Consider the following 15670-nt stretch of genomic DNA (forward strand, 5'->3'; position numbering starts at 1 on the left):
CTCTCCAATGCCGCGCCAATGTTTACAAAATTCATTTTATTGTTTTTTCTTACTTTTTTTTGGATCGAACGTTTTAATTGCATTCGAAATTTATTTTGTGAGAAAGAAAATCAATAATCAACAATAAAAGAAAGACACAAAGAGAAGAGAAAAATATAAAACTCTCATTGTAATTTCTGTAATTTACTTTAGTTAGGAACTGGGAAAAAGTAGTGACAGCCATTGTGCGATTAGCTCGTAATCACATAATAACTCGTACAATTCGAAAATTGCACTCGTGATTTTTTTGTTTCGAATTTTCCTCGTCCTTTCGGACTCGGAAAATTAATAACAAAAAAATCATTCGTGCAATTATATTCGAATTGCACTCGTTATCATGTGATTACATATACTAAGCGTTGTCTGCTACCAATCCATCATGAAGTTTCATAGGATAATAAATTTCCAAAGCTAAAAGTCAACACTTATCTCATTCTCAGGGTCGAAATGGAACATAAGAGATAAAAAAGATGCAAAGACATGATGTATTTATATCATTTAAAATGACAAAAGATGATTTTTTCCTAATCTTTTTGAAAAAGCTCTATTTACATTTTTTTAGATATTTTATCGTTGATTTGTTTTTCCTATACAACATCTCTTAAATAAAATTTTAAAAGATGCAGAAATAATAATAAGTGGTATTAAAAAACATATTAGGTGAGATATTCTAAAGCCTATATATCAAAACCTCTCCGAAATGAGAAATATGAAAGGAAGATCCATAATGCTTCAGACATTTTGACCAAGTAGGTCAGTATGGAAAATTTTTGAAGTTGAGTTTGAGTTTTTTTATTACATCTAGTATCTATCTAGTTTGCTACCCAATTAGATTTGACAGTTGATTCTCCCCAATTCTATTTTTAAGAAGAGACTAAAAATCTTCTTAAAATTAGATAAAGATTCGAATAAGTTAGAGCATTTTAGGTGACTTACAAACTGAGGGTTGAATTTTTAGTTCGATTCACAGAAAGATTCGAGTAATAGAGTTTCGAATTAGAGAGAATTGACCTCGTAATATTGAGAAGAATCTTAAATGTTTAAGAGGTTTGAATAAAAAGGCTTTAAAAATTTCTGATATACATTCCACAAAAATTAGAACAATTTTTCTATACACTAAAAAAATGACACACACTTTTAATAACAATAATTCGAGTCGTGAGCACAAAAAATATATATTCTATTTGAATGTTTTTATTAATTAGGACCAGAATCTTAACTACTATAATTAAAGGAAAGTCATTAAAATCTTAGTAAGGAATCACTATCTGATATCAAAAAAATTCTGATGACAAAAATTAAAATTATCAACTCCGTAAAATCCTAATTTTTGTTTTATCAGAGACAACACGATAAGCTAACAAAAATGAATTATTTGATGGGGATATCCAGAGCGGAGTCCAAGGAAAGTTTTTTCAAACATTTTCCAGGGGGTAAAAGAATGATTTTAGTGCATTACTGACTTCATTTTTATGATTTGACTTGAAAAGGTTTGCTAACCTGCATTTCTGAATGGATATTAAATGGAACAAAAAAACATTATGGCCAAAAAAATTGCGTATACCCTCAAAATTCGATAGAAGATTTTAATCCCATTGTTAACGTATTAACAAAATTCTTACCCCCTGAAAAAAAGCCGAATAAAAGAGTGTCAATAATTGTTCTAAAGCAAAACAAAAGAAATGTACAACTATAAATAACAATAGGAAAATTAAGAAAAACAAAAACAAAAATAATAACAAAAAGGTATTTCATATGTATAATAAAATGGGAGAGACCAAAAAAATTAGGTATAATTATCGTATAAATACTACTAAAATAATCATGATTAAAAAATAAGAAAACATAAGAAAAATACTAACATACGAAAAAAAAGTTGAGTCAAGATCACACAGGAAGAACTTCATTCTGAGTTAATCGGATTTTTGGGAACTGATAGGATCAAGAATATTGTTTTTGTATCTGCTTAGAAACGGCGTACCTTTTGGATTCTGCAAGCTGGACAGCCTGCACGCATCCCCTTTGATATGTTTTGATATAGGGGATGTGTTCGTGTATAAAATTCTCGTCCGAGAGTTACCCCCGTCTTTGTGTTTTTGAGTTTCAGAAACTTGATTAGCTTGATTAGTAAGTTTTATAAGAGTGATCATTAAATTTCATTAAATTTGAATTAAAATTTTGAATGGCTAGAGGTTAATACAATCAATAGATTTCTGAAGTATTTTATGAAAATTGATATAGGGGTAACTTTTGGACGGAAACTTTATACACGATATGCATCCCGTATCAAAATCAATTCTGGGGATACGCGCAGCCTACAAGCTGGATGGAACATATTTTTCCAAACAGACTTCTTGCAGAAGGCAACCCTATCTAACAAACAGATACAAAATGTGCTGAGGCAACATCCTAGATCCATCTCTTCGTGAGAAATCTATATTCAAGAAAATTACATATTAAAAAATCAAAAGCTGGATGTAAACATTGGGCTTTTCCAGAAAAAAAACCGTATACCCCCTGTTGAGGATGTCCATTTCCGTTCCAAGGAGGTAAGGTTTGATGTGTGGCGGAATTCCATAGGGAGATACAAAAATCTGTCAAAAATAACTGGAATTCCATTGGGGTAGCTTTTTAAATCCTACTAAAATTCAGAGGGGTTTAAACCTGAAACTGCCTGGAATTCCAGGGGGTTACAGCCTTTCCAGCCACAGAGGGATGGACCTCCTCAACAGGGGGTATACGTTTTTTTTTTCTGGAAAAGCCCAATTTCATTTCATTTAAGAGGGGGGCACATAAAAGTTTTAAAAATAATAAATAAATATCAGCAGCAAACGACGTTCTGTGCACTTGGCTATGGCGCACCAATAAAAAATTATCGTCGTCATGTTTCGGTCGTTTGTAATAATAACTTACTAAATATATGTTCATACATAGCTCAATGAATTGGTAAAAAATATCTGGATTTTTGGTGTTTTTAAATGTAAAAAATATTTTCTCTGAAAATGTTCACTGCTCTTCTACTATCAATCGTTAGCAGCGCTTTGCAAATCAAAACATTGCAATCTATGGCAAATTTGACCGTAGAGTCCCTCCATTTTAACAATCTCTTCAGTCTTTTAATAACAAATCGATGGAGCATTAGATTTTCTTGATAGAACCATTTTATTATCTATTTAGTTGGAGTAGCATTAGTCAATGGCAATTAAGAAAGCCAAATTAGGTTAGCATAACCAATTATTACCTATAGTTACCGGAAATGGAACCTTGCATTGTTTGCAATGAGGGAATCGTTCGTTCAACAAAGCTACGAGGGAATCATTAGGATATCACCTTCCATTCACAAAGTTATCTAACTCCTTCTTTCATCAGGTATTCGTCACACTTGAGAATCATTCAAACTACACAAAAAAAGAAAGAAAGAAAGTTAGTTTAAAAGTAGCCAACGAACCAAAAAAAATCAAGAAGTTAAATCTACTGACCTTTATATACCTATCAAATACTTTGATTGGCTGAAATCCAGGGTACACAGTTTCTCGATTCCAGCCAATCAAAGTACTTGATAGGAGTCTTTTGAAATTGGTACCCTAATGGTGGGCTCGTCAATGTTGGTGAAAACTTTTTAAACGAAAATTTCATTGAATCACTAGTCGACCAATATCGAGTAGTGCTACCATTAGGGTCCTTTATTCGTAGAAATTTTAGCGAGACTAATTTTAGCGTTTTAGCGAGTTTTCCCTATTTTCGCTAAAATAAATCTCGCTAAAACACGCCGAATCGACAGATCGCTAAAATTTATCCGCACGAAATTTCTGGTTATATTGCCTTGATATATTTTTATCAATAGGAAGGGTTTCAGTGCAAAGAAATGCTAGAAAACGAACTAATTCAATAATGTAATAAGAGTATTCGCTATTTTTTGGAATCGTGATTCGCTAAAATAAATGCAAAAAAATCAAGATTTTGACGACTCGCTAATATACGCTAAAAATTAGTCTCGCTAAAATTTCTACGATTAAAGTAACACTTTCTAAAAACTCCGATCAATTATGGTAGATCTAGCTTGCTTAGCTCCAGGGTATATAAAGGTCAGTGGTAAAAGCGTGTTGCCATAGTCGCTGTAAAACTTCTTTCAAGTATTGAATACTAGAGAGTTCAAGCACTTATTTACGAAATGTCAACAACTTTAGGCGAATCCCTTATGACACGACGGCGTTTATTAAAGGGAATCAAAAAGGGGTTTGAAAGATATTGAAGAATTGCTTACTCAGCAGTCTCATTCATGGACATGAGAGGTTTGCGTTGACTATCTTTAACACGGACGGCCCGCAAACGATGACCTTTGCTATCATATTGTGATTTCTTCTTTAAAATGCTGACAGGTGCTTTGCTGTAGTTGAAAAGAATATGCGAGAAAGGTTAAAATCAAAACAAAGTGCAATTGCCGCCCTAATTCGATTTTCAAGGAGAATCAGATTCTATTAACTTATTTTTCGGACACCCTGGACCATATTCACAAGTTTAAACGGAAGTTTTTGGAACTAAAGTTTCAATTTGTAACGTAAAACAGCGACGTACCTTTGAGATTGCGTATCACTATCGGTGTTACTGCTACTGATACGTGTCGGTCCTTTTGGTCCTTTCCGTACTGGTCTTTTCTCAGATCGAGAGATGTCACTTTCTGAATTGATAGCTGACAGATCACTCTTCTTAGGAGTCACACCCGTCTTCCATTTAAGACGTTCTGATGCTTCCGATTCTATGGGATGAACAAAGAAATTAATCAAAAATATTAATAATAGTATATCCATTAACTGGTGGATTTAAAGACAATAGAGCAAGTACGTCGGAAACAAATGAAGGAGTACAACGCTCGTTAAAAAACAATGAAATTACAATTACAAATCTCTTCATCTGATAACTTCGACAGGGTCTATAACCTCCCATGCCATTCGCTTTGATTGTGCACTTTTTCTTTTCTCAAGGGAATTAATCTAATTATGCTGAGACGGTTTCCACGTGGTAGCAAAAGAGAAAACATCTTAAGCGAATTGACTTTGGAACTTAAATTGTCGAAGAATGGATCCTGTTTTTTAAGACGTAAATGTATTAACTTAGCGAAGCAACAACGAAAGAAAATTACCTGATGGAGTAGAATGCATTGGACCATCGGATGCGTAAGCTGAAACAAAGATGGAAGAATGTTTTATAGATGTTTGACAATACTTCTTCACTAGATTAAAATTAAGAGAAATTAATTTACTTTTATTGATACATCTATCCGCAGACACGTTTTTCATCCTTCCCAGGACTCATCAGTTCGGTTCGGGTTAGCGAACATAGACCGCTGTTGTCACCAGAATACTCATATATACTAAGTGTTGGTATAAATCTTTTTGTTTGGCTTACGGCTTAGGGTCATTGCTTCATTTTTGAAAAGAAGCTTTTTCAAGTGAACGGAGCTAAAACAAAAAACGTGACTTACTTCTGCTGAGGGCGAGCTTCTTTGAAGTGGCTTGTTTCCATTCAACACCGCCCATGGGCGTGGAACCGTTCCCTGTGGTGGTAGTGGGTGTTGAAAATTCATCCATTCCTAAAACAAAATTGGTATTAGGTTTTTCATGTTCTGTTAAGTTACGTAATTTTCACCATTATGGAAGGAAATGTTCGAATCTGTAGTGACGATCCATACGCAAATCAAACGTTTGCGGAACTTACGTAGCTTAACATGAAAAACCTCTACAGAGTTGAAATAGAGTATCGATGGTAACAGATGGTAATAGACTTCCGAAAAAATTGAACCCAGTTTCAAAGGGAGGAAATCTTGTTAATAGGTGTATACAATTAAGTATCATAGAGATGATGATATAGTAATAATGATAGCCAGCCGAAACCAAGCTCTATCCGATCTGTCAATCAAAACAAACTTATCGAGAAGAAAAAATTGCTCGCGAAAACGAAAGTGACACACAGAAAACAGACATACAGACTACGGCTATTAATATATAGATATGGGCCCTCCCCATTGGGGAATGAATCCTACTCCTTGCGAAGTAGGAATTCCTCTTTTTTTCAAGTCAGAACTTTTAGCACTGTCCAGACACCGCTGGTTATGAGCAGGCGAGACAGAGATACCGCGAAGCAAAGTGACACTCGAACAGCGCGGGAGAACATATAGCTCGTCGCAGGTGCATAACGGGATGAGTGACACCACACACCACAATGTCTGGCATGTCACCGACAATCTTGTATCAGAGTAGCGGTAACCGATTCTCCTCACATCGTACGTGAACCGTGATACTACAGCGGGAATCGCACTTGGACCTCCCAGACGAGAGTCAAGAGCGATGACCACCACACCAAAACGCCTTATAGCGTATTATAGAGATAACTGTACTAAATAAGTACTAGGGAAATAATCTCTACACTCACCTGAGCTGTTATCATCACTTGAATCCGAATCGGAATCAGCCGGTCGTTTTCGGGGTCCGGTTGTCGTGCTATCATCATCCGATGAATCCGAAGAATCGTGCGTCTGGAAGTCTACAAAAACGAGAGGGAAGAAAATTGCATATCAACCAGAAGGATACTTAAAGTTATAAACTAGAACTATGGTTTCAGAGGGAGCTCTCTATAACTCGAGCACTACCGAGGAAAGGTGATTCATTCGCTCGAATGTATTTCTATGTGCATTCCAAGCTGGCACACGACGTTGTTTCAACGTTTATCTAACGTTATATGGACGCTGTGAATGTTAGAAAAACGTTGAAACAACGTCGTGTGCCAGCTGGGTTATACGTGTCTATTGTAAAGATTTTTTAAGCTTTTCTACGAATAATGAACGGTCATCACAGTTGCAATTTCTAGGTTCATATTTGAGGTCTGAATTTTCAAACTAAATTTATATAATGGCAGGGACGATACAGATGAAAATGAAAAGATGGGACAAGCTGGAGTTTTTACAAGCTCTTATTTGATTTGGTTGGTCGTTAAGATGTAATAAAAGAATCTTATTACTTTTTCTAAAGAACGCGTCATCTCTATCACTTCAAATGACCAATTAATGAAGTATCTTGTAAAAACTCCAGAAAAGATGAATTGAAAAAAACTTTCTCCGTCTTACCAGTCGAAGTATCCGACATCGCAAACTTGGCTCTGGCCCTACGACGTCCATCCGTCGTGTCGGAGCTTTCGTTTGACGATGTCGAATCTAAATGGAAGGCTTCGAAGACGTGTGCGTATTGTTTGTTGACCCCAATCAAGGCTTCCTTTTCGCCGAAACGATGCTGAAAAATAAGTCAACGTTTATAAGTAACTAAGGGTAAGTATTTTTTTTATATTACTACAGTAAGTATTTCTTTAATAATACTCAACCATGGCTAAAAACATGAAAATTTACATTACAAATTTCAAATCTTAACTCCATTAATTTTCTCGCGTCTTTAATTTTCGCGTAACCCATAAAATAGGACATTCGCGCACCCTTAAATTTTCGCACATCTTGTAATTTATGAGATAATTTTTTTGAGGGTTTTTGGTAAAAATTACGCTAAGAAGACAAAAAAGGCATGAAATCAGAAGTTTTTTTATTTCTAGTACGCTCTTTAACCAAAAGTATGCTGAACATAATTAGAGGATTGATTTTTTTTAAAGAACGCTACTATCATTTTCCTGCACTAATTCGCGCACCCTTTAATATTCGCGTAGGCGATTGCGCGAATTACGCAAATATTTCTTTCTTATTTACACCTAAACCATCCTCACAAAATTAATGAAATTGCATAGAAATACAATACAAATGTACATAAAATTATAAATCTTTTTCACAATGTTAGAGAAGGGGGAGACGAAAATACTTACTCCGCGACGTTTTGGTGGTGGTTTCAAACCATATGATTTATTCCCTGTTGAATATCGTTTGTAGGCGTTGTAAGCTTCTCGTCGAACCTGTAATTAATAACGTATTTTGATTGTTTTGATTTAACAAAAATGCAGGTACCAAACTGCGGCTTAGCGTATCGAATAGTAGAGCATTGTTTATGAGTGTTTCTTGTTGACGGTGGCTTTTAGTATTATCGAATAGTAGAACGTCGAATTAGAGAGCGTCAATCGTAAGTGGTCTAATAATGACAGTTAGTTCCTTTTTGTAACCAGAAACAGTCACCTTACAATAATATGACGAAATTTTGAGAAATCGAATCTTTACCTTTCTGTTGAAGCAGACGTAGAACAAAAACATGTAGACGCCTTCCAGTGCGCATGTACCAGCAAAAATGTACGTCAATAACGTCATGTCGAACGACACTTCCAGCAAACCACCAAAAACCGTCACCATCATGATAAAGAGAAAAAAGAAGGAAATTGCCAGTCTATATCTGATGCGCGCCAGCTTGGCTTTCTTTCCTTTGATATTGGCTTTCTCGCAACTTGACGCGAGAGCGAGGATAATAATGATGAACGTTCCGGCGATAATGGCGAAGATAGGTGCAACGTACGTCCAGACACTGTCGTTGACTTTTGCCGATATCCAACAACTATTGGTGAAAAGAATGGAAGACATCTTAACATAGTTTCTAGAGGGGTCAAATGGTGACGAAAACCCCGCATTAAGTGGTAACCCATTTATACGAAATTAATTTGAAAAATTCATTATCACCCCCTAAGGAAATTTTATAGTACCACAGGAAATTTGTTTTTCAAGATTTTTGCAAATTTTTGTACACAACTTTATGAAGGACCCCCCCCCTATCTCGCTTATTCGAACTTCTATCATTCGAGTTTTTCTATAATTCGAATTTAAATGCCTCGTCAAGGGAACACGCTCACAAAATCGTACTTTTTATCATTCGAATTTCTCCGTATTTCGAAAAAAACATCATAATTCCCTATCAAGTTCGAATTAGTGAGAGTCAACTCATGAAAAAAGAAACTTACAATTCAGGTGTTCCATATCCGTCCGGTTTGAGACCAGCGGTCACGCCCACAACAATAACGGGCGCACCCCACCCGATGAAATAATAAAACATCATTTGTCCGTAATTAATATCACGTGGTTCCAAAATCATGCGGTACATGTGTAGAGCTTCCACCATCAGCCATGAGAAAGCACATGTTAAACAGTAATGGATCAGGATAGCGATGATACGGCAATTAGCCTGCATTTAGGAAAAATGGAGAATATTTAATAAGAGAAAAACAGCTGTCTAACAGAGGGCCTAGTTTATGCCAAACGCTAAGAACACATTTTGATTTAAGAAATGGAAATAAATGGCGAATTGGGGTATTCTTTTATTTACCGTATTTACGGCCCACTATTCAACTGTATTTCTATTTAGGTTTTTTCTTTATTGAAAGATTGAAAGGATGTATGTAATAAACAAAGTAGTTGAATGATAAAATTACCTTTCCAACGTCAGGACGGTTGATGGCAAATGTGAAGACGATCCAACCCAACAATAACACGAAAGCCAAATTCTTGTGAATCGAATTCGCGTTGGATTTCAATTGACTGAAAAGTGAGAAAAAGATCAAATATATATTTTTTTCCTGGTATAGAAAAGTGGCACACCTCTATGCTGACAAAGCAGAATAAGCAATAGAATTTCTCAAAATCTGTGCTCGTGTTGCGTCGAAGGGGGGAGACTGTTGTTCTTTCTTTTGTTAAAAAATGCTAAGTAAGGCGAGACGAATTAAATTTGTTGTTCTACGGGCAGATCGTTAGCAAAATATGAGGCGGTCGGTCGGTAAAATAAAAATAAGCTTTTCATTAATAAAAGAAGGTAATCAGGCTTTAAGTAAAATTTTCAAATAATCTTGATCGAAAATTCGTCATTCATCTTTGATGGAGTTTGCAAAATCTTTCGTGCATAGAATTCATGATTCTAGATTCTTTTTTGTAAGTGTAAATATTTTAAATGACTAGTAATAGAACGGTCGCGCCCGTAGAACAACAAATCTCGCCTAAGCAAAACGAAGGAGATAAACCAGGGAAATAAAATGCATGGTCTGCATTGTTTATGGATCAAGTAATGGTCTCACCTTAAGCACAGGAAGACGAGGAAAACGATCAGGAACAATAACATGGCGACAGCAAGTGCAATGTACACTAGGAACGCTGGTTGGTACACACGTGGAATGATTTCCTGCATGAAAAGCAATGGTTAGGTTATTGCAACTAAATTTATAGCTAGGATTTTACAATTTTGTTCGATTTCTGTTTTCACGTTTGAGCCTGTTTTAACAAAATTGATCTATCAAAATTGATTGTTTGAGCCCGCTCTCTACTACTACCACTGTAAAATAGACCACTCAGAAAAGTATCAAATATTTTTTCATTAAAGAATTTCATGTGAAAAATAAGAATAGTTTTTAAACATATCAGCCTCGGTTTGGACAAATTTCTAAGCATACTACTAAAACCTCAGCCAAAAGACACTTCTTATAAAAAAGCGTGCAATGTTCTACTTACGGGTACTATAGCTAAATTATTGATATTCATGACGTAATGTTTTATACGGGAACACCCAAAATAGACCGGGTGTTTGGCACTTATTCCAACCGTATAAAAAACATTACGTCATGAATATGCTGGGTTAACTTACCGTGTATTGAAATCCGACCAAAGCGAAAGAAGCCATTCGATTGCAAACACAGGTGACGTCACTTGAATTGACCTCCATTTTTGTGACGCAACCGTTCGGTGACCAACCACCGCTCACTGTGCCGCTGTGGAAAAGAGAAGTTTGCAAAAATCAAAAAGCTTGCGAATTTAAAGGAATAGAAGCCGAATTAACATATTGATGAATACAGTGTTGATTTGTCTATAAAATCTTTTTCGCGGAAATAAACACTCGAAGAGATTTTTCATGAAGGCAAAAATCACACGCTTTTCGTAGAAAAATTTATAAAACAAGTCAAACTCGAGAATCGTTTCATAACTACAATCTTACCTGAGTGAGTAGTTCCAGAAAGCACACACCAGTGAAGTAGACGTACTGTTAAGCTATTAAGAAAAAAGAAGAGAGAATTATAACCACAGATATATTATTTTCCTTTACACACATTTTCCTTTGGATATATTCTAAAAAAATAAATGCTAAATTCTTACAGATTTCCCGTGGAAGTGTGTTCAGTTTCGAAATCAACTACATAGTTCACCGTGTTTTTTTGAATTTTACCAAATCTCAAAATATTCGAATCACGCTGTTGACGACCAGAATTGAAAACAAGATGGCGGACAAGTCAGTTCTAAAACTGGACACGCTTCCTCTTCTATAGAAAGCCTGAAGTAAGACTGTACTGTTAGTTTAAAATTCGGGTAAAGTCTTGTCAAAGTCAGCTTTTTATCTCAGACGAAAAATAGACTGTACATGGCAAATGAGTCCAGATTTTCAATATTTTACTGAATTTCGCTAAAAATTCTAAGGTTAAAGCCCTCTTTTTTATACTACACTGGGGCGAATTTCCGCCTGACCAGGATGAACGGATGAACACTGATTTGAATTTTGGTGTCAGATTTTCAATATTTTTCAGTATTTTGCTACAAATTCAAAGGGCGGAAGAACTGTGAACGGATGAACACTGCCAAATTACCTGCGAGACGTTTTTGTAGGTGATTTGAATTTCAGTTAAGGGATGCAAGCTCTTGATACTGGGAATGGTTAAAGTGACCACATCCGAATAGACGTTCAATGCGTATTTACGACCTTCTTCTCTGTTGGTGAAAATAAACAAATGACATTGGAAATGGGCCATTTGACAGTCGAAATGAATCATGGGTAATCAGGACTAGTTGCGCTCTAGTAACGACTTCCGGTTGGCTAGAGGCAATAATCTTCAAAAAATTTCAAATTTTTTGGACCAAAAGTAAGTCGTCGTTAGCGCGCAGTGGTCCCGATTACCCATTACGCTTTGCGACTGTGAAATGGCCTATATACTATTATCTCTTATACGACATCAAGCATTTCTTCGCAATCATTCTTATATTAATTCAAGAAATGGCTTTTAACATAGAAAACTTGCTTATACAGTATATGACATTGAAAATATACCAATATCTCTTATTTATGATATGTTGGAGTTATGTTCAGCGTTATGTTGGAGTAAATATTAAGAGCAAAACGGAAAAATTGAGCTTTACTAAGGACTATAAGGTTAAGAAATTATAAATTGGATATTCTAAACAAACCTGTTATCTTGGTCAAAGTTTGTTGGTAGCAGATGACCGAGAGTTTTGTAAATGATCAGTCCAATATTGACCTCATTGATGCGAAACACTAACATGAGAAAAATCAAACAAATTGGTAAAAGGATAAAGAATAAACTGCAATTTCTTTAAAAAATGGCTGATCGTGGGTGAAAGTGACGGAAAAGCCTGTTTTAAAGCCTGAAATAGCACACATTTGGGGGGGGGAATAGAGCAGCTTAAATTTGGCGCTAACTTAATTTGGCGGATTTTGACCAAATCCCAGCCAAAATTTCTTCCTTTAATGTCTTACCACCCAAGTAGTAACAAGAAGCAGTAACTTTATCCTTTTTTCATCAGAGGAAATAGGTTAAAAAAAGAAAAGCAAAAAATAGAAGATATTTCTCATAAAATATCCTATGAAACTTTAGACTAGAGTCTACTTTTGGCTGAACTTTGCTTTTTGACGATTTTCATGACGCTGAGTCCAGTGAAGTAGACTAGGAGCGTTTGGCGATATCGCCATTTTGAGAGAAAATGTTAAAAATCCAAATAACAATAAAACTACTTGGAGTTAAAAGATGTAATCAAAAATAAGTAACACATTTGCAATCCTTTATTCTCAAATAAAAATATTGCTTCATACTGTTTTTACCTTCCAAAAACAACTAAAATCTGGCGGACTGTTTTACAGTCCGCCTAAGCAAAAGCATATTACCATATACTATCGGGCCACTTAATCGTGCCATACAGTTTATAAAAAACTTTAAGTGGACCCCGGGCTAATATAACTTACATTCATCATGATCAAGAAAGATGGCGTCCGAGATACGAACAGAAACGGAAGGGTCTTTCCACATGTAATAGTCAACGTGTCGAGGGCTTAAACTGTCAGGAAGTGTGATGAATTTCTCTTCATCCACGCTGTTACCACGCACCATCGGCTTGATTTCAAAATCTATTTGAAAAGATAACAATGCACGAGTATGACAAAGAGAGTCCACATGTCCACTATAACACGAATTATGGTTTTCAACAAGCAAGTGAAAACAAGAATTCGTTAACGATCATCGAATAGTAATTTCTTTTTCATAAGAATATTAAAAGTTTTTGAAGCCTTCTGATGATTTTTTTAACTTTTTGAATTTTTAAAAATGTTCCTTAAATTGCCATTTTGGGAGTATTTTTGTCCGCTACCTAGTCTAGCAAGCTAGACGACTAATTCAGACATAGTCGAAATAAAGCAACAAGTAATGGAGGGAACAATTTTTGTCGTCTAGAAACCTTTGTGCATAACTCAAAACAAAAGAAAAGTGTCAATATTGCAATTATAGTTTTTTCCCGTTCAAAAGAAATTCTTGAAAAAAATAATGTGTGTAGATTTGTGTGTTAAAAGTTTTTCATTTGAGTTGTTTTTGTTTTGAGAGTTAATTGATAAATTGTTTTTTTCGCTACGCAAGTTTCTGCGTAGCTAGCCGGGGTATCTATAAGGTCGGAACACCGGATTCTTCCAGTCGTTTCTACAAACTAAATCCCGTAACAATATCGTAATATCATATAACGCCATATCAAGCGACTCCAGTCTATCCGCTACCCTAAGAAATCGGGTGTTTAAAAGTCCGCAAAGTGTTCTTAACTTGTTCTTAATATCGAAGATCGTGTTCTTATATAGTTTGTTCTTATAAAAAACGTGTACTCACAGATGTTAGAGGTAGCTTGACTATAAGTGTTCAAGGTGACGGATCTTCTGTTACGGTTTCGTTTAATGTAAGCCAAGTTCTTGGATAAGATGTTGACAAAACGTTCCATTTCTTTCATTAGGCCTGCAGTCCCTGAATATTTCTGATTAAAAAAGGGAAAATATAAAGAAATTCAATCCCAGATTCCAAAGAGATAAAAAAAAAGAATATAATTTTTAGCAGGGACTTCGCATATCAATTCAACAGCGAACCAAAATTGTTCAGCATAACTCTAGTTATGGAAAAGTTTAAAACAAACACTATCAAAATCCTTATTCCCGATGATAGGAGAAGGATTGGAACCAAACATAAATCCCATGCTCGTGATCTAAGCCACAATAAACCTCCAATATGAATTATCTTTCCTTACCTTTTGTATTGAATCCCAGAAGGGAGATAATGATGTTTGAAAGAGTTTCCCAGCGCTCTTCAGGAGGTTCTATGGAAGGAAAAGATATGTTTTAGACTGGAGTCGTTTATAATCCGTGTAATAGAGTAATATGGGTGTTTTATCATAATACGAGAACTGTTACGAGGTAATATCAGTTTGTATAGACTACAAATTGTTTCTTCCGTAATTTTTTTGCCTATTTTCTACTATTTCTGAAAAAGTCGTCTAGCATGCTAGGCTATGACTGTTTTTACTTCATTTTGAGATTTGAGCTTTACAAGCAGACCGCGTTAAATGGTTTTCAGGGAGGGGGTTGGGGCTTTTATAAGTAGCTCAAAGATAGAGAAAAACACTATATATAAGCAGTAAAATGAGCATGATCAGGTTTTTTATAGGTAAAGAAAAGGCTCCAGTGTTAAATCAAAACGAGCAGTACTAGCTAAATTCTTTGAATCTTGTATCTTTTTTCCAACTTAAAAGGGACGCAATTAAGTTTGAGACGAAAACACTTAAATGTCTATCCCGAAAACTTACCCCGACAAACTGCTCTTCGTCGGCGGAGACGAGATGATCGGCCGTTTGGTTACCTTCGTAACTGATCATCAAACGCAAAGCGTCATAACCTATCATGATGTCTTTTCCGTAGAAGGCGTGCGGTGTGAACGTCAATTTGGGCGCGGAGACGGCGAAATCGAGTTTGTATGATATGGATGTGACCAGATCTTTGGTCATCCTTTTGCCAGACGTCAACACTGGTTTCAACTGGAAAGATAAAACATAGTTCAGAAAAGATGACACAAAGTTTATATTGGTTAAATAATGTTTCCAGGGAACTATCAACTATATCGACGAACTATCAGCCTCTAAGACCACGTGACAGTTCCATTTCGCTCCTGAAATGAAGCCATTAAATTGGTTACATAATAGAATGACTTCATTCCTTTTCGGAACGAAACGGAACCGTCACGTGCGAACATGGTCTTAAAGCGTTGGGAGACTGGATTCGAGTTTACCAGGAAAGACTGATGGCACAATGTCAGTGCAGTAACATTCTCAAAGAGAACGAATTTTGACGTCATTCAATGTAAGTTCAATACCAGTCCCCTTAGAAGCTGACAGCGCATTTCAGGGTTGATAGGGTTGATATGCATATACCCCAACGAAACCAAAAGTGAATCACTTACTAGATGTTGCAAATATTGAACTACTATCCGAAATAATAATTTAAGACTTTCAATGATATCTCTAATCTCTCAAAGTGGAACAAAACCTTTAATTTGTTCGAGTTTGAGAGAGATTCAAATCATGGAAAGGAAAGTT

The 15670-nt window shown here is 35.6% G+C and overlaps 1 protein-coding gene across 1 annotated transcript in view; it reads right to left on the reverse strand.

The window, feature by feature from the left end:
- Positions 1-3407: 3407 nt before the first annotated feature.
- LOC136799988 (cadherin EGF LAG seven-pass G-type receptor 2-like) overlaps positions 3408-15670 on the reverse strand; it is a 38822-nt gene continuing 26559 nt past the window's right edge. The window contains exons 21-40 of the mRNA XM_067056613.1: positions 14885-15112; positions 14330-14398; positions 13921-14062; positions 13017-13178; positions 12224-12311; positions 11629-11749; positions 10986-11038; positions 10638-10761; positions 10075-10178; positions 9439-9544; positions 8971-9191; positions 8243-8570; positions 7897-7983; positions 7160-7322; positions 6469-6579; positions 5522-5629; positions 5180-5218; positions 4615-4795; positions 4304-4426; positions 3408-3437 (exon numbers count right to left, since the gene is read on the reverse strand). Coding sequence (XP_066912714.1) covers positions 3416-3437; positions 4304-4426; positions 4615-4795; positions 5180-5218; positions 5522-5629; positions 6469-6579; positions 7160-7322; positions 7897-7983; positions 8243-8570; positions 8971-9191; positions 9439-9544; positions 10075-10178; positions 10638-10761; positions 10986-11038; positions 11629-11749; positions 12224-12311; positions 13017-13178; positions 13921-14062; positions 14330-14398; positions 14885-15112 — 2580 coding nt within the window. The 3' untranslated portion in view covers positions 3408-3415. The remainder of the gene's footprint in view (positions 3438-4303; positions 4427-4614; positions 4796-5179; positions 5219-5521; positions 5630-6468; positions 6580-7159; positions 7323-7896; positions 7984-8242; positions 8571-8970; positions 9192-9438; positions 9545-10074; positions 10179-10637; positions 10762-10985; positions 11039-11628; positions 11750-12223; positions 12312-13016; positions 13179-13920; positions 14063-14329; positions 14399-14884; positions 15113-15670) is intronic.

This window comes from Clytia hemisphaerica, unplaced genomic scaffold, assembly GCF_902728285.1.
Source record: "Clytia hemisphaerica strain Z4C2 unplaced genomic scaffold, Clytia hemisphaerica genome assembly, whole genome shotgun sequence".
Taxonomy (NCBI): Eukaryota; Metazoa; Cnidaria; class Hydrozoa; order Leptothecata; family Clytiidae; genus Clytia; species Clytia hemisphaerica.